The sequence below is a fragment of the Candidozyma haemuli genome (assembly GCF_002926055.2).
Source record: "Candidozyma haemuli strain B11899 chromosome Unknown H_2014730914, whole genome shotgun sequence".
In the NCBI taxonomy this organism is placed as follows: domain Eukaryota; kingdom Fungi; phylum Ascomycota; class Pichiomycetes; order Serinales; family Metschnikowiaceae; genus Candidozyma; species Candidozyma haemuli.
In genome coordinates, this window is record NW_020289907.1 from 284,877 (window position 1) to 303,086 (window position 18,210).

The following is an 18,210-nucleotide window of genomic DNA, read 5'->3' on the forward strand; positions in this document are numbered from 1 at the left end:
TTTCGCAGCCATAGATTGTAAGCAACCAGAGACGTCGTAGAGGTAGATCAGTGAATGCAGCTTGGAAGGTTCAATGAAGAAAGCATGTGGCCTTAACGAAAGACTTTAAGTGTATTGAGTTAAAAGAAACTTGTGGTTTGACATCAAGTGATGGTGTATTGGTTACTGCTCCTTGCTAGGCTGTCCAAGAGTCTGTACTATTCCATGTCATGAAAAGCTCAAAATAGAGCTTATGAAACGTCTGAGCGGATGATTCATGGCCCTTTTATTTTGGTATTATGTATTTTATTACTCCAACTATATATTGTGCCATCTGCTTGTTCAAAGCTATTGAGCATACCAGAAGCATGAGACAGTACCAAAGCACCTTAATATGATACCCTGCTCTTCCAAGCGATGTAATGATATTTCTATAATGTAAGTACATTTTACTATTATCTACTTTTAGTTTTTTTTTTCTCTATGCATCACAACTTTTGCTTATCTTCCCTCTTCTACCCTCACTAATCACAATATCTGTCATTTTGCAGCCAATACCATGAACCTTAAGAACCATGAAAACACCTTAAAAATTCAATTTTCCACAACCTCAACGTATCTTCTCTTCTCTACCTTTATTTCTTCAAAATCCACTTCCCTTGGCATTCCTTTACCACTACTACCACCACAACCTCCTCATCTATATCTCATCTCATCGCGCCTTACTACCAACTTCATGTTCCATGCTACCGAAAGAGAAGCTTGAAAAACTCCAAACAGAGTACGCAATTCTCCACCTCGTGTACCACAGAAACCATAACCAACACAGAGTGGCAGTATGGTGGCGCCATTTGAGTATGCTCCATCGTGGAGTCAGGAAAGTGCTACGAGGGATATATGAGATCGAGGAGGCTAAGAAGATCAAGAGAAGAGAGCAGCTTCAGAAACAGGTGGTCGCTACAGCTAACCATTTGGTTCTTCGAGTGATGAACAGAGCGTATTATCACTTCAACTCGGTCATTGCGTTGGGCCAGTTTGTCAACTTGGGGTTTGTTTTGGTGGCCAGTGTGAGTGCTTTAAGGTCATTGTTGCTAGAGATTGAAGGTGTTGGAGACAGAAACGTGGAAGTCGAGACGAAAAAGACAGAATTGGATGATGATATTGGAGAGGAAGTGGCGTACGAGCTGGTATCGACGCCGCTGGTGGATATCAAACCAGAGCCTATGGTAGCTATGTCCTTTGAGGAGCCAAAGAAGGAACCAAAAAAGAAGACAGAGAAGAGGAAGAGTAAAGGCGACGGGGAGAAAAAGAAAAGAAAAAGAAGTCAAAGTCGGCTATCGACGATATTTTGGATGAAAAAGTACTTATAAAACCAATCTGTATATATTAAAATACGATGTTCCAATTAAATCTATATCCATCGCCAAACACTGTTAGTTCCACTGACAGTAGATGACGAAGAGGCGAAACAATCAATAAAACCAAACATTAAAAAACAAAACTCCTAAAAATACAAATGACCGTAAACTTTTTTCTTTTCTCTAACCGTTAATATCCTTTTTCCCTAATCATGTTATCGTCGCTGTGAAATCCCATTGGCATTTGCATCTGCATCTGTGTACGGATGTGAGCTGGTATCTGTTGCTGATAGAATTTCTGTGGAGCTGGCTGCTCGTACATGTGCTGTGGCATCGATTGCGGAGGCATCGACTGTTGGGCCATGGAAGCCGCCTGAGGAGTAAAGTTCTCAGGAGCCACATTTTGCACCATGTTAGCCATGGCAGCTTGTTGCAGAAGTAACATTTCTGGTGTAGGGATAGGAATACCTAACTGTTCGGTATCGAGGCAAAAGCCGTCATCGTAATCCTCAGCAGGCAGCAGGGCCTCAGGAATCATTTCTACGTTTGGCAGTTCATGCTTGAAAGCCTGTGGCTGCAGGTGAACGGAGTGATGACCGCTTGAAGTGGACGATGGAGAGTCATTATACTCACATGAGCTGCCCGTAGGAGGCATAGGAGTGGTCATGGAATTAGGAGTGCCCATGACAGGAGACTGGGTGTTCTGAACGGCAGAGACCTTAGCTTTCTTTTGCTTAGTCTTCTTTTGTTCCTTCATCATACGAGCAAGCTCCTTCTTGAGTCTGTTCTTAATTCTGGACTTACCCTTAAAGCCTGGAGGAAGGTACTTGCACTCACCGCCTTCAATATGAATTTCACACCAAACTTCACCGTTCTCGAACCACTCGCCACACATGGAGCAGTTACCGGCAGAAGAGTTACGAGCCTTGATGGGGGTGTTATCTGGGTACTTGAAATGACGGGACTTCAAATGGGTCTTATAAGTGTCTCTTCTGGAGAAGCCACCAGTAGGATGACACTTGTGAACGACGTCGTTTTCGTCTTTGTAGATGGAGGACTTGTGGAATGGACACTTGTAAGCCTTTTCGGAAGCATGCTTCTTGATATGACGGGTCAAGTAACCACGCATCTTGAAGGAGGTGTTACAATGAGGACATTGATGGACTTGACCGTCAGTGGACTCGCCAGCACCCGCCTCTTCATCTTCCTTACCGGACGTCTTGTCGTCGTCCGAAGCCGTCGACGAAGGGGTGTTTACCTGAGCCACGGAGTTCAGTTTCTCATACACAATAGACTCGTTGTTGGAGCTGCTGGAGGTAACTGGCGACAAGATATCGTCAGTTTCTTTCTTTGCGTTCTTGGAAGGTTCATGGTGGATTCTAAACGCTTCAAGCTCCAGTCCCGGAGGAAGGTCTTCGGTGAAGGCCCACTCGATCTCGCCCTTGGCGTTCTTGAACGGCAAAAGCCGAGTGGTGATACCCGTGGAGCAAGGGATCGGGCGGGCCGGCTGGACAGCGGGATCTGATTCTTCCTCTTCTTCTTCGCTTTCTATGGAGACGTTACTGATGGAAGGGAAAAGCGAGGGAATCTGGGAAGCCTCTTGGATATGGGATTGTGTGGATTCTGAAGGAATCTTGGTCGGAAGCAAGAAGGCAGACAAGATGGATAAAAGCCAGACGAGTGGTGCAAGAAACGCAAAATCGTTGGCCAAGTCTACCAGATGCTGGAGACGCTTTTGGAGATCCTGGAGCATTCTTTAAGTAAGTCGAATACAAAAAAAAATAGAATTTAGGAAAGTGGGACAACAGGGCAAGCGGGAGAAGTCCGACCTTGCCAAAAATAAAATATGCGTCACGTAAGCAAAAGGTTAAAAAATTAGGAGTAGTATAGCACTGATTATAGGAAAGCCCAAGGGATATATGGAAGAAGGCCAGGTGGTAAAAGTGGATGGATAAGTAAGTGGAGTGGTTTTTCTGCTTCTTTTTTAGGTGAGATAGGCTTGGGTTTTCGCGAGAAACAAGAGCGACCCGTGACCGGGAAAAGAGAAAGCGAGGGAAAAAAAAGAGATGGTAGTGGTCGTGCACAAACCACAAAAGTATCCCCCAAAAGGACATGCACAAAATCTAATGGAGTAAAAAACTCGGACATTTCCACAGCACCTCACGCACTACAATACTTGGACAGGTAAAGTGTTTGAAGCGTTTGATGTGCCTGGGAATGTTACATGCGTGGGGGACCCCCACCCCTTCTACTAAAAATGCTGTAAATTGGAAGCTGTAAATTGGAAGCTGGAAGCTGGAGTTTGGTGGTTGTGGAGAAATCAGAGGTGGACGGCGTGTGCAGGGGCTACAGACAGCTATTGAAACAAGCTTTTTTGGAGAGTAGGTGGATTGGTAAACGAGTTGCAGCCGGTGTACAAATGGAGGGGTAAAAAGGTGAGTGAAAAAAAATTTTTATTATTCTCCTTGATTTATTATAACGGTAACCGGAAATGCAATTCCGGATGATGTAGAAGGCGGTGTTTTTTTCGTTCTTTGGCTGTTTTGTCCTTTTGGTACTGGCTTTCCTGCTACTGCTTCAGGTGACGCTTAAGGCATGGTTAGTGCACTGGATCTGGGGTGATTGTGGGGATGCATGGGAGGTATGGGCCTGTGCCTCAGAACACACTACACTTTTTGCCTGGAAAGTTTCATGATTGGATGGTTTTAGGGTAATTTTTTTTTTTTTTTTTACATTATTTCTTATTATCCTTTCCATTGGGTGATCTCGCTTTCTCTGTATTCGCATGCTTTTACGATATTATTCTCGTTTGTTCTCGTTTCACGGTCATTGTCTCCATGGCTAGACTTACCCTAGTTGCAACCCGGACTTGGGTTTCTTCGGACTTGAATGTCCTCGAGGCTAAGCATCGCCGGGTCCTTCTATATCGAGTAACCCGTGGAGGTCCCAAAATTTTTTGAACAAGAACACATCGTGGGTTGCTGAAATGACGTCACAGTATATGGAGATCTCATTTGCACAAGGGGTTTGGTCATCAAAGCAACAGTTTAGCTTTTGGGGGTGGGAGGTTGCATTTGTGATTTTACCTATAATGAAATGGGACCAATTGGAGGTGGATTGTGGTTCCCTTGTTTCGGCGTTTAGCCAATGGTGTATTGTTTCAATGTAGAGGAAAGGGTTTGTCTTGAATAAGGCATTGGCTCCCCCAAATAACACGACACAAGGTGATCGGAGTGACACTTGTGAAAGTTTATTTGGTGCTTTTGGTGGGGCCCTTGTTGGTTCTATTATGGTACTTAGCGGTCTTGCTATTGTTGAACGTGGGGGTTTACAAAAGAAATGGTATACCATCAAGGGGTGGCTTGAATAAGAACAAAGTGGGGGCGTTAGGCTTGATTTTCGGTAATACTTTATGAATTAAGGAAATCTGGTTGGGGTTTCCGGTTGTCAGGTCCTCGAAGCTCATGTGGGAGTTAAAAGTCATAAAACCTTATTTGTCTCGGGGAGCTCCAGGGTCTATGCAAAGCAGTTGTAGATAAAAAGGTAAAAATTGGCCGCCACGGTTATGCTCTTCAGGAATGTCTTTAAATGGATTTGAGCTACTTTGAAGTACTTGACATGCACTGGTGGTTCAAATTGCAACGTAAAACACTCCAAACACCAAAAGTATGACATTACCTCTCGGCAAAGACCGAAAACGCTCATTTCAACCCGATACCAATAAAATCAACCAAATTCGTTGTTCTTCAGAATGGGTGCAAATTGTTCACCGATAGCCGCCCTGCCTCATGTCAGATCCATTATAAGCAGAATTCTCAGGGGAAAGAGGACCAAATAGCCTGGCAACACAAAAAGGGAAAACAGAGAATGAGGAGATCCTTAAGTATATTCTTCTTGGTAGCTTTTCATGTACTTTCATTTTACCCTTATTGGTCTATTTAGTGTAAACTGTGGTTCCATGCGACTCGGCCACACTTCGGTCTTTCCCACCAAGGCCCATCCAACTCTTCGAGACTTCCATAAAAAGTGGTGAAAATTTGGCTTTACATAAATGGTAATCTCAAGAAAACAATCAAAAAAACCAGAACTCTCAAACACCAATACTTCAATATCTGCTGGTGGTTTTTTGGTCCCACCGCACTGTCTCTTCACCTCACAGTGCTGCCTAACTATATGGACTAATGTACCACACAAAAGCACCAGAAACACCAAAATAACAACTTTTAAACACACAAAGTCTCTCTATTACCCTCCAAAAACACCATTCTCTATATTTTGTATTTTTGGATAATTCACTTTTTTTTTTTTTCCAAACCTTCCCTCCATCCTACATCGCGGAATTTTCACCTATTGATCTCTCGACAACAACACCTTCTTACAAACCCCAGTCCCTTCGGCACACACTTTCATTCATAACCATGTCGCTGGACTCGTTTGATCTTGACCTTGAGAACTTCACCCACCCAGCCATCTCCAAGCTTAACGGCTCGTTTTGGTTCCATGAACTCAATGAAGAGTGTTTCCCGGGCCAGACGTTTGGCCTTAGGATCGATAAGGTTCTCCACCATGAAAAGTCTGAGTTTCAGGATATTTTGATTTTCCAGTCGCTGACGTTCGGCAACGTGCTTGTGTTGAACGGTATCGTCCAATGCACAGAGAAGGACGAGTTCTCTTACCAAGAGTTGATCACTCACGTGCCCATCATGAGCCATCCATACCCAAAGAAGGTGTTGGTGATTGGCGGTGGCGACTGCGGAGTTGTTCGTGAGTTGGTAAAGCACCTTGGTAAAGGCGTGGAAGAGATCACCATGGTGGAGATCGATAGAAAGGTCATTGAGCTCAGTGTGAAGTACTTACCTGACATGGCCAAGTTTCACGACCATCCAAAGGTGAATATAGAGATTGCCGATGGCTTTCAGTTCTTGCAAGACTTGAGCTCTCAAGATGAGGGTGGAAAGTATGATATTATCATTACAGACTCTTCTGATCCAGAAGGCCCAGCTGAAGAGTTCTTCCAGGTCAACTACTTTCACTTATTGAAGAGCGCTGTTAAGCAGGATGGTATTGTTATCATGCAAAGCAGTGAGAATATCTGGCTTAACCTCACCTACCTTAGCAGCTTGAAGGAAAAGGCTCAACAGGTGTTTTCCACCGTGGAGTACTGCCAGTGCTACATGCCCTCTTACACCAGTGGGCAATTGGGACTTATAGTTGCTACCATGGATAAAACGAAAAATTTGAGCAAGCCTTTACGGACCTTGCTGAGAGAACAGGAAGAAAAGATGTTCAGGTACTACAGTGCTGCGGTGCACGAGGCTGCTTTCGTGTTGCCTACCTGGGCTGATAGAGCGCTCCGCTAATAGTGGAAATTTGGAGCCGGCTAATCGTAAACGACACGAGCCTACGAAGGCATGACACATTTTACATATGAATCACACGGGGTGAACGGTCAAGTGGTGTAGGAAGTTGTAGGGAGGGAGCTAAGAGGTCGGATGTGAAGGTGAAAGAGGGCATAGATAGCTCATGAGGTTCCAGTAATGCATTGAAAAAAAAAGGTTCTTTACTCTAAGGAACGAATGGCTTAGCAAAGCTTGTTTGTTGAGAATTAATGATACTTTGCAGCCATTCAATACAACCGTTACTTTACCCCCACTTGGCTCATAACGACTGAAACGCTATATTACGGGAACAGCAAATATAGGAGAATAAAGCCAGTGGATATATATAAGCCTTTGGCTAATTTAATACTGCTTTGTCTACTTGTCATACAAAGCATCAAGACTACTGGCATCACAAAGTAATATTCTCAACCCCATGATACGAAAATTTCAGTTATGTGTGAACGTTTCAATAAGTGAAAGGACTACTATAGACTTCTAGACTTCCAGGAATATGGTGATGTCGTTGGGTCCAATAGAAGCTCTACCATGTAATGTGCGATAGTCAACCTTGAACAACTTCTTGAACGCACATCAAATGTTCATGAATCCAATCCATAAAGAGCTACACGAATAAGAGAAAAGTAAACAAAAGTCTAAAAACACAAAATGTCAGCTCTTATGGAGCCAGTGTTGCTTTGGCTGGCTGGTAGTAGGTATAAACACCCGTACACCACATATATTCAACACCCAGCAACAACCACGCCAAAACACCCAAAAACCACAATGAAGTGATCTTAAACTAATTCAAGCTTCTTCAACCAACCTAAGAGTAATATTCGTATGTCAATTTCTTCCTTTTCTCTCACGTGCCTGACCCTACACTCCATTTGCAGCCATGGCAGTAAACAGAGAACCGCATCTTCCAAGGTCGTGCGCGGGCCGATTCTCATCGACACTACCTCCTCTTTTTCGAAAAACACGACCCTGATCGGTTCCCGCCCTACCGCCGTTTGGTTCTTGCACTCATATCAACATAAATCGCACATGAGCCACGAGGAAGACTACACTACCAACATCGATGAGCAGCTCCTCACTGCCGTTAAAAACCAGGTCAATGGTCATGGCCTTGACGAGGCCACTAGAGTAAAACTCGAGCATTCCAAGAGCCAGGACCCTAACCTGGACCAACATGCTGCTGAAGCGGCCCAGGCGGCCCAGGCTTTGTACCATCATCAACAGCACTTGCACGATGTTGGCGGAGGGGAGTATAATATTCAGATTCCCGAGCCCATTATTGATCTGAGGCTGAAGATATACCCTGTGCTGGAGAATACCATTACTAATGAGGGTAACTTGATTACTCGTCCATTCCCAGAACAGATGTTCCATACCAGGGAGGAGTTGAACGACTTCATTTCTGAATTTGCACGGGATAACGGGTTTGGCATAGTTATTGCTCATTCTAATAGGAAAGCAATCTACTATACTTGTGAGTTGGGTGGTCGCTACCGCCACAAAAAGGGTAAGACGATCCAACAACAACAAGAGGAGGAGGCTGCCGAGAGAGAACTCAACGATGCCGGTACAGGCTATGTTTTGGACTCTCACGCTAGAACTAAGAAGTTGCGTTGTCCATTCTCTATGACAGCGTCTTTCAGAAAATCAAACTCCATCTGGTCCCTTAGAACAACATGCAACGAGCATAACCACCCTCAACTCGATCCGTTGTCGAACCATCCAATGTTGCGTAAGCGTTCGGATGAGTTGAATTTGCTTATTTTGGACTTGTATAAGGTGGGCACGAAGCCATCGCACATTGAAGCCAAAATCAAGCATCAGTTCCCTGACGTTTTAATCAAAAGAGAAGACATTTATAACGAAATCCGTGGCTACAAGAGAAAGCTCAAGAAACTGAACAAGTACTTGCCTGCGGGCGTGACTCCTCAAGGTGTCAAGAGACGCCGGAACGCTGCTCTGTACCACGAGGTCATGGATGGCGACGACGACGATGAACACGATGAAGTTCTTCTGTATGAATTGGATAGACAGCGTCATGAAGAGTTGCAACGCCAGATCCAGGCCGCCGAAGACGTCCACAATTCCCACCACCATCATCACCACGAGGACCTTCCTCACTCACTCTCGCATCATCTGCATCACTTGGACGAACAGCAGCTACAGCACTACCAGCAGCAGTTGCAGGAACATGGTCTTCACGATTCTGACCATAACGATAACACTGCTGCTGCTGCTATCGCTGCTGTTGCCAACGCCGCTCACGGCAACTCCAATAGCGATCTTACCATTGACAATATCGACAGCCGCTTGGTTGGCGACTAGACGCGCTATCATTGCTTGCTTGTATTATTACTGTGTATCATAGCATGTATACTAACGTTTCCTTTACATTCCCGTGTATTTTATAAGTCCCAATATCACCTAGATAGCCCCAAGTAGCTTCATTGCTTGTGTACGTTTCTCAAAGAGTCTTGTTAACTCACCAACCTTACGGCCCCTGACCACCGGCCGTTTCGATGGAGTTTCAGGCTCTTCTTCTTCCACCTGCGCTTCCTTCTTGGGTATAGTTCTCTCAAATTTGTATTTCTGAGGCGGCCATTGCGCCTTGATATTCGAAACATCCTGAAGTTTCTCTTTCTTTGCTGGTTCCCTCTGAGGGTATGCTTTTCGTGATTCAGGCCTTGCTGGGGCTTCTGACTTTGTTTCGGTCCGCGTAGACACAGCAAGAGTGGTATTATTGTCAAGAATTGTTTTTGTGTTGAATTGAACCCTCTGATTCTCTTCTTCTCCGCTTGTGTTACCCTCATCCATGGTTATATCGTGAGAGAGGTTGTACAGCTCATCATACTTCTCTTCGTTCTGTGCTTTCGATCCAGACTTACCTGAAAGTCTCTCCTGGTAGAGTGGACGGATCTTGCTCCATTGCAGAACAAGGTTCTTTATGTATCTGACAGCAATAGAAACACGATCACCATTCAGTTGCAGTTTAAGCTCATGTGTCAAGGCATGGCACATACATCTCAGGATGGAAAGTGACAGGTGTCCCGTAGTCTCTGAGTGTTTAACAATGGTGGAACAAAGGTCCATGACCCTAAATAAAACAGACGCAGCGTCAGCGTCGGCAGCAAAGTTCTTGCTCAAGATCATGAGCGTGTAGTCTAGATCATCCTTCATGGGCAAGACGATATCGTCAATGCAAATCAATGGAGGAGACACGGTCAGGAGGATCTTTTTAAAGGTTGACGCGATGCAGTGGAGATCCCAGTCGTTAATCCAGATAAACTGATTTCGAAGGATGCATTGGTATAAGATTTCAGTGCTCTGGCGGTTGCCTGGTTTCATGAAAATGGCCTCAGCTTTGGGGCCATAATTCTCGATAATACGACAGATCTGGTTGAAGTGGTAGCAAAAGAGCGGATCTGTTTCTGGAGAGTACGTCGTATCCTCGGTTATAAGCTTAGCCAGTGGGCAATTAAGCGAAAGACGTGGCAGAAGCGTAGTATGAGCGTCGTGCTTATAGATATTCAAGGAGATCTTGAGTTTGGTGATATCCACATAATTAGAAAGCTCAGCCAAAGAGTCACAGCTGATCAAAATGTCCAGCTGGCGTGACGACGAGTCAAAGAGCTTGCGCAACCTCGAAAACGTCTTCTTGGAGATGGAGATGTTGGTCAAGATCAGGGATATAGACTTCACGAACCAACTCTCGTGGACAGCGATAATCTTATGGAGATTATCGAAATTACACGTTTCCGGCGAAAGAAACAGTCTTAAAAATTTGACACCGTCTATCCACGAGATCTTGTTAAGGCCACACGAAAACATCACCACAATGTACCGTTCCAGCGGGAGCTTCTTCATTAGCGTGGGGATGAAAAGCTCATATTCAATCACGTCTGGCGAAGGCAAGTATGACGTGTCGAACACATAGACAGGCAAGCCCGAGTAGGCGTCCTCGATATCGGTTTTAAAGAAGATACGCTCCATGGTGGAGGAGTGGTTGATAGCGGATTTCAGAGCGAAAAAGGTTAGCTTTTAGGTGCCGAGACCCGCGGTGTCGCGAGGAGGACTCCGGAAGCACAAGACAGGATAAAATGGCACTACCAGGGTGATTTAGAGAAATTAGAGAGTGGTTTTGAAAAGTATAATGGCGGTTTTGGCGGTAGATTTTGCCCTGGGGTTGAAATTCTCCAGCTGGTGGAACCTTCAATGGGTGTCCTGGAAGAGGGAAAAGGTAAACATCGCGGTGATGAAGCAGAGAAGATAGCAACGTGGAGGGAGCAGGAGAAGTAGGAACTGGCCAATGAAAGGAAAGAAGTGGAAAGAGACCTTAGAGAGATTGAAGTCACTTTACATTCATTCTGACTTGGTTCTGGTTATCTAGATGATCTCGTCTCAGCCAGTTATGTGCTTGGGCTGCGGCGCGTGGCTGTTTGTGGAATAATTTCGCAGCCATTCACAGACGTTTGTGAGAACCAGGGAGGTGGAAGAAGGTTTGAGTGGGGGAAGCAGGGGGTACGGGAACTAGTTCAGGGGAAGACGTGGAGGGATAAGGGTGGGCTGACTTGGGTGGTTTTGGGTGGTCTTTGGTGGGTTTTGTGATTTTTTTTTAAGGAGTTTTGGCTTGAGGTCGTGTTGGTCGGTCCTCTATGGTGCTGTGAAGGGCCTGAATCAGGTTAAGTAGGGATAGTAGACTAGTTGGAGAGTATAGCTCGTTATTGAAGAGCTATGAGTAGGCCTTTCTAGTGGTTATAATTGGGATAAGGCTGACTACTGGTAAACATTTACAGGTATATTGGCATAGATTGCTCCTAATTCTGGCGAATGGACCTGAATAAGTCCGAAAAATCTTTAAGAGGACATCCTTAATCCTTCTGAACGACTTCTAGACTTGAGGGAGTGCTATGGGGAGAGTTCTCTATACTGAAAACTCCCAAATGACATAAAAGTGGCTCTGAAGCGCCTAATAGAGGGCCCCGGGTACTCAAATGTTACCCATCGGTGCCCCATGTTCCTAAGGTATTGAATAGATCTTCTTTGAGCTCTTGCGGGATGTTTTTAACGGATGCTTCTGTTCTATATACCCTTGCTTAAGTCTTCAAATTTCGGCAGCGATCAAATCTGGTCGAAAATACTGTTTCCCGTCCGATCAACGAACGTCAAGCGCCCAAGAGCCACAGTGAGTAATACAGTGGGAGACCATGTGTGAAATTGTGGTGTTGCTGTCTTTTTTTTTTTAATTAGTAATACATTTCTCTAGATCCTTCAGATTAATCTACATTCCAAATACTTTTCGTCATTATTCTATTTTTGGCTTATTCCTCCGCGTTCCTCCTAGCTGTATTTCGAAGATGACCATCTCGGGCTTCGGCGTTGCCTGCGATGAGAAGCTGTACGTGACAAGCACAGCATAGTCACAAAATCAAAAACAGAAGGCAAAGTAAAATGTCCAAGACAAGTACGACATTTGGCCTTTGCCCGCGAAGCGTCAGAGAAGACCTTCCTAACTTGTAAAAATGGTAAAGCTCGAGGACGGCCAGTTGTAGTATGCTCATGTCGTCTGGCTGGGACACACCATACAAGCTACACTGATGAGAAATGTCGATCTTGCCACTACCGACTTTCAAGGAGGTATTGCCCGCTACGTGATAGTATGGGCCATTTCCCAAGTCTACTGTTTCTGTGAGAGTAAAGGGTGAGGCCTGGCCGTAGGGTGATCCAATCATCACCTGGGAATTCAAGAAGGCACCGTTCCTTTCAAGTTGACTCATGGATGCTTTTTCTTTTAGGCCAGCGAAGCTTCAGGCGCTGGGCTACCAGAAACTGCAAAAGTACCTAATTGGCTGTGACTCACCGAGCAGTACACCCATCACCAGTCACCAGCTTGTAATCGCCTGACCACTAATTCCCCATTCAACTCACCAACCGCCCAAACCAGACCTTCCCTCCTTTCCTCTCCATAGCAACATTCGCCTGACACGTCGTTGCCTTTGTCCACCAATTTTGTGTATCGCTGTGGTGAAGCTTAATGGCTGCGAAAAACAAGCAATAGTAAAGCGCAACCTTGTAGGATCTGCGGTAGCAAGAGGGATAGGCCCCTGAGCATGGCAATTCCTGGGGAAAAACAAAGCACCCCAAGACCCAGAGCCAATGTGCATCCTCGGCAGAAGCATGGAAACAGAGGGAATTGGCCCAAATGGGCCACAAGCGGTGGTGGGTTGCCCTGGGATACTTCGATTGCCTGGTGCGACATTCGCTTCGGTGGGGTGACAGGGAACAGAGTCAAGCGGGTAATTAGACGAGGCTGGAGGCACCTGGAGACCAGCTGGCAGGACGCTGGCAGGAGAGAATGTGACAGGGACTTGAAACAGAGAATTTGGTAGTGAAGTGTAGACATTGTGTTTTCAGATCTGGAGACATTGGCGACATCGTGTATCCACAAGATATGCTCGTCTAAGGTTAATCTGTAACAAAAGAGTAAACAAGGGAGACGAACAATCCAAGGTAAAAAAGAAGACGAAGAAAAAAGTGGGAATTCTCGAATTGTCGTCGCTGTCTGTTTCCCTGGGCACTTCCACTTGCCATTACCACTTCCACCTCCACTTACCTCCTACCTCCCACTTCCCACCTCCCTTCACCATGGAATTACTCGTATTGGACAAAGACAGTCCAAAAAAGTTACCTACCTAATTAATCTCCCTCCCTGTAAACGCCGCAGCGGCCGTCCCACCTCCCCAGTACCACCACCTGCCTTTACTTGTAATTACAAAAATGGATAAAAATTTTCTTAAAAAGTGGTAGGCTGGTTTGGTCAGTGGCTTTTTTTTTGTCTCCCCTTGCCGGCCCCCTGGATTTTGTAAACATGTGGATTCTCAGTTGGTTTGCAGCCGCTGCGAGAAAATGCCAAAATGTCCAGCTGCCAAAAACAAAATGCAGCATGCGATTGCACCCAAAACACGACGTAGACGTTCAGTTTTTACAAGGAAATACTGGGATTTTAATGGAAAAAAGACCACGTGGGGTCTATTAGCCTTCCCCTCTTTAATTCCCCCCTTTTTTACTATAAAAACCCTGCCATTTCCACTTTTTTTAATCCCACTTTTGGTCCCCTTTTGCCTGGTCTCCCTCCTGGTCGTGCACTGGCTTGAGGGAATTAAATTTTTTTGAGAACGCCTGTCACATTTCGTGCCCTCACATTGAATGTCGCAGCGGCAGCAGCACTTTCTTAATGAGGAAGCTCACTTTTTTTTTTTATTTGCGACAAAAATGTCTCACCGATTCAGGTCCTGCCCAAAAGTGTTTCCTCCCTGTTTGCCCTGTCCCTTATATAAAGACGGGCAAATTCCCTGTAGTACAGCTTCTTCTTTTTTTCTCCTTAAGTTTTGTTTTATAGCTAAAGCTTTAACATAAATTTTCCAATTTTTTGATTCCTTCAATCCCGCTGGTCCTTGGTCCGCCCTTGGGGTTCCGCTCCACTCATCGTTCCTTGAACCTCACCAATTTTTCTTTAAAGGTTCTTACCTAAGTTCCCAGGCATATTTTTCCATTTCCCACCCTTTCCTTGGGGCTGTATTTATTTTTTAATCATTTACCCAGCATTTCCCCATTATTGTTTGTCATGAGTTATTGAAAAATGCCATTTCTATCGAAGAAGAAATCATCGCTGTCAACCCATTCCTCGGCCTCGGACTCGAGTTCCTTGGTTGGTTCCCTCACGGGCCTGAAGAAAGGCTTTGCTAAGTTTGACGAAAAGAAAGACTACATGCGCCGTTGTAACAAGAAGCATCCCTCCCAGCCAAGGAGCCCTCCTTGTGCTGTTTCTTTTTGTCTAGGCAAGAAGTTTTAAGAGAAAGAGAGGCCCTTTTGGCAGTACAGATTCGGTGAAAACAGTGGGTTTGTTTTACCGGCTCATGCTACCCTGTACTATACCTTTTTATTATTTTGTGTACATTTTGTGTATCACTCGGTTGGTTTAAAAAAGATCATTTGGTAGGATTCTGCAGTTGTAGCAGGCTCTGGGCCAGCGTCGTAGTTTGACGGTGTTTTCCTTTCAGGCTTTCTTACTGCCCTTACTCATAATGCCTTTTATGGCTAGACCCTTTGGGCCATCAGCTTTTTTTCATGATTTTCCTATACCACTACGGCTTGGCAGGAAGGCCTTCCTACAAGTCACTTTCTTCTTTTTACTAACATGTCAGGGCAAACGTAGAGTCCGAGTTTCATGGGGAGGAAACTTTAACTGAACTTTTGCCCTATCCCTCTACCAGGAGAATGAGAACATTCACACGAGGGGCTCAATAGCCCAGCATGACCATTCAATGTAATTACCTGGATAGTTGTATGGTTTTGCAAAAAGTTTTTCTCTGCTTCGATTTATACTTTGGCGCGGTGCACGGGTGCATGGCCTGAGGCCCTCTTGTTACAGTATATGCAGGTCCACAAGGTTTGCACCCAGAGGCTTCGTGACATGGTCACCCAAAGAGGCACAAGACTGCTGGCAGTGGCAAAAACGACATTTTTGCCTATATGCTGGCCATTCCCGCTCTAGGTAGGCATGTAGTCATGTAGACAGGCCTTGCTGGCTCATTAAACAAGGCCCTTTGTTGGCGTTCATCTGCAGTACCCTGACATCAACACACCCTCACCAGACAGTATGGCACGGTAAACAACACCATCAAAACAAGACATGTCTTCGCCAGATCCCAGCTCCACTTTTGAAAAACAAAGAGACTTTTTGCTTTCTGAGATATCAACTGCGATTGACTCGGTTGTTTATAATTTGGACGTGCTTAATAGGTCTCTCAATGACTCTGTTCAAGTGGGTAAGGAGTTTGACGATGTGGGAAGACTATGGTCCACGTTTTACAATGGCGTGGGAAAGACCGGCGGCTCTGAAGAACCGCAAGAGCTGAATGAAGAAAACCTGCCTGAAAAGTCGTGATTTTGATTAACTTTTGTATACATAGAGACACCCGTCCAGACCCCAATTGCCCTTGATCTTAGGGATCTGAAAGAACCCTTCGCTATCTGGAGACAAGTGTTTTTCGCCAACACCTGCCATTGACGTGCTGGCACGGCCGATATTATGACCACGAAGACAGACTATACCGGGTTCAGAGCCGTCGTAGTCGGCAAGCTTAGCTTCTTCAGCCTGGACGACACATCCCCTGAACACGAGTTTATCGGCCTTCTGGGCATCCACCTTACGGTAGTCATAGAAATCCGTGACAAGGAACGGACCAGCCACGTTGGAACAGCCCAATTCCTCGATGATATGGACAGAAAGGGCAGCTCTGGCTTCATTCCACTCTTTATGCCCACTGTTGATCGTCTTATGCGCATATACGAGACGTAAGTTGGGAAGTGGCTTCAGTGCCATCCAATTGGAGAAATTAAGCTGCGTTAAAGCGAAAAGACGGTGCCAGTAAAAGAGCTTCTGGATTCCACTGGGCTCCTGGTAGAGAGATTGGACGCAGTCTTCAGGGGCAGATATGACGGTGGGATCCCACTTGAGGCCAAGGTCAAGATCCTTGGTAAGATAAAGGTTAGCATTAGAAACAAAGGCAGCCAATATTTTGGTGACGGTATTTGAGATGGCCTCGGCGGTCTTTTCGGTCTGCACGACTAATAAACGATCGTCTGCTGTCAATTCGTGGGTAGGAGGGAGGTGTTTGAGGGAGCTTGCGGCGGCAGCAATAAGATTGATTTGAGCAAACTTGCTTGTCGCCGTGATGTTGTGTCCAAGCAGCGTAGTCACCACAAGCGCTATGCCCTTGTCCTTTTCTGGAGCGTAGTTGTTCTCGAAGACGGTGGAGGGTGTATCCTTGAGTGAACTCACCGAGACAGCACCGGCGGAACCGTTGATCACAACTTCACCACCGTCGGTCTCAAGCGCCCAGGCCTCTTCATGCTCAAGCTTATCATCATAAACATGAACAGTGATCTGGGAAATGAAGCATGCTACCACAGCAGCAAAAACCTCAGCAGAAGCAATAAAAAGCAGCAGTGGTACTGCCAAAGCCTCAACGTTATTCTCACGTAAGTACGTAGCGATCTTCTGTGCCCAGGCATTCACAGCTGCTAGTTCAATTGAAGTGTCGTCAAACTTAAACGCCTTCCCTGGGTTAGCTTCAAGCGCATACATCATGATCTCCCAGGCATCACACAAATTACCATTGCGTACTTTATAATGGTCAAAGCGAATGCCAAAACCAACCCGAAGCCCCGAGGAATAGTCAAGCTTCGTTGACTTATAGATGGCCAGCTCGCCTGGGTTCCTTATCGTATCCACGACACTCTGTTCGGAAAGGTATTCTGGCGGCACGTCTCTTGTAAACGAAAGGTAGTTCTTGTAAAGAAACAAGACCGCTAGCACCGAGGCGATTGCTATAGTGAAAAGGGAGTCTTCCATGGGGTAAGAAAGGTGAAGTAGTTGGTCGTATGAAAAATCCGAACGCGAGTATGCATATATGGTTAAGTTGGCTGATGTAGGTGGTCCAAGTCGATGGAGACCAAAGAGGTTTGGGCAATTTGGAAAAAAAGGAGGAGGGTGAGGTTTGAATTGAAGGTTATTGGTTTGAATTGAAATGTATTTGAAGTTCGGTTGGCCAAATCGTTGTGTGCTGTTAGGCTGTGGCTGGTGATGTGTTTTCGCAGCCATAGATAGAGAAGACCGAGAGGTGGTGAAAGTGAAGTGGGTGGAATATGGAGAAAGTTAACAGTTGAGGGATGATAAGTATAGAGAAGTGACTGACTTAAAGTGATGTGGCTTCACGAAGTCAGTTGTGTGGGGAACAGCCTGTGTTGGTGATTGTACTTCCTGGGTAGAGATATCCTACTACGTGAGTAAGAGATGTACCACAAGCCAAACAACAGATTTCTATGGCTCCTCTAAAGCAAACTTTAGACCAGAAAAGGGCTTCCTTTTCATAAATTACAAACCTCGCAATTGTTTTTAACCTTGAAGGAAAGCTAGAGTTTGATGAAACCCTCCAAATACACGTATTTGTGGTTTATCATGCATCCCTCACTGGACGGGTAAACTTTGGGGCTACCCTTATAGCTTATCTACCTAAGCAACCCCATTCGCTTCTCAATTTGCTTAAATAAGCTTTTTATACCTCCCTGGCTACGATATACCAAACAAGGCTTATGACACAAGAATCTAAGTAGAGCGGTTAAATAATTAGGCGATTTTCAGAACTCTGGTTTGGCTCTAAGAAATATCACAGAAGCGTGTGGGTTCTGGGTCAATTTATTACTGGGCAATTAAATTTCACGTTGTGTAGGTTGGCAATTGGTGGAACGACCAATTACAGTCAAGCAGAATGAAGAATTGACTATTACAATTGTAGAACAAGCAATCAAGAGCTAGAATACAAGCATGGAATAAGTATTAAGTAGCTTCGAAGTCAACAAGATCATCTGCGCTGGTGGATTCCAATTACTCGCTGCTTCGAATGGAACACCTCCTT

At 45.2% G+C, this 18,210-nt stretch overlaps 6 protein-coding genes and 1 non-coding gene across 7 annotated transcripts; 4 read left to right on the forward strand and 3 right to left on the reverse strand. All coding sequences in view use genetic code 12, as the record gives it.

Moving 5' to 3' along the window:
* Positions 1–722: 722 nt before the first annotated feature.
* RMP1 (Rmp1p) lies at positions 723–1,349 on the forward strand (the record flags this gene model as incomplete). Its single annotated transcript, XM_025488279.1, has 1 exon — positions 723–1,349. The coding sequence occupies one exon, from the start codon at positions 723–725 to the stop codon at positions 1,347–1,349; it is 627 nt and encodes a 208-aa protein (XP_025342941.1).
* A 178-nt stretch (positions 1,350–1,527) lies between these two features.
* STP2 (Stp2p) lies at positions 1,528–3,090 on the reverse strand (the record flags this gene model as incomplete). The annotated part of the gene is made up of 1 exon (XM_025488280.1): positions 1,528–3,090. The coding sequence occupies one exon, from the start codon at positions 3,088–3,090 to the stop codon at positions 1,528–1,530; it is 1,563 nt and encodes a 520-aa protein (XP_025342942.1).
* A 2,665-nt stretch (positions 3,091–5,755) lies between these two features.
* On the forward strand, positions 5,756–6,697 carry CXQ85_004668 (spermine synthase; the record flags this gene model as incomplete). The annotated part of the gene is made up of 1 exon (XM_025488281.1): positions 5,756–6,697. One exon carries the CDS (start codon positions 5,756–5,758, stop codon positions 6,695–6,697), a length of 942 nt encoding a protein of 313 aa, XP_025342943.1.
* A 1,065-nt stretch (positions 6,698–7,762) lies between these two features.
* On the forward strand, positions 7,763–9,058 carry CXQ85_004669 (uncharacterized protein; the record flags this gene model as incomplete). The annotated part of the gene is made up of 1 exon (XM_025488282.1): positions 7,763–9,058. The coding sequence occupies one exon, from the start codon at positions 7,763–7,765 to the stop codon at positions 9,056–9,058; it is 1,296 nt and encodes a 431-aa protein (XP_025342944.1).
* A 99-nt stretch (positions 9,059–9,157) lies between these two features.
* Positions 9,158–10,723, reverse strand: ECM25 (Ecm25p; the record flags this gene model as incomplete). The annotated part of the gene is made up of 1 exon (XM_025488283.1): positions 9,158–10,723. The coding sequence occupies one exon, from the start codon at positions 10,721–10,723 to the stop codon at positions 9,158–9,160; it is 1,566 nt and encodes a 521-aa protein (XP_025342945.1).
* Positions 10,724–11,845: 1,122 nt separating this feature from the next.
* CXQ85_004671 lies at positions 11,846–11,965 on the forward strand. Its single transcript, XR_003148180.1, has one exon. It is a non-coding gene; the product is annotated as a 5S ribosomal RNA (ribosomal RNA).
* A 3,718-nt stretch (positions 11,966–15,683) lies between these two features.
* CXQ85_004672 (uncharacterized protein) lies at positions 15,684–17,147 on the reverse strand (the record flags this gene model as incomplete). The annotated part of the gene is made up of 1 exon (XM_025488284.1): positions 15,684–17,147. One exon carries the CDS (start codon positions 17,145–17,147, stop codon positions 15,684–15,686), a length of 1,464 nt encoding a protein of 487 aa, XP_025342946.1.
* Positions 17,148–18,210: the final 1,063 nt, after the last annotated feature.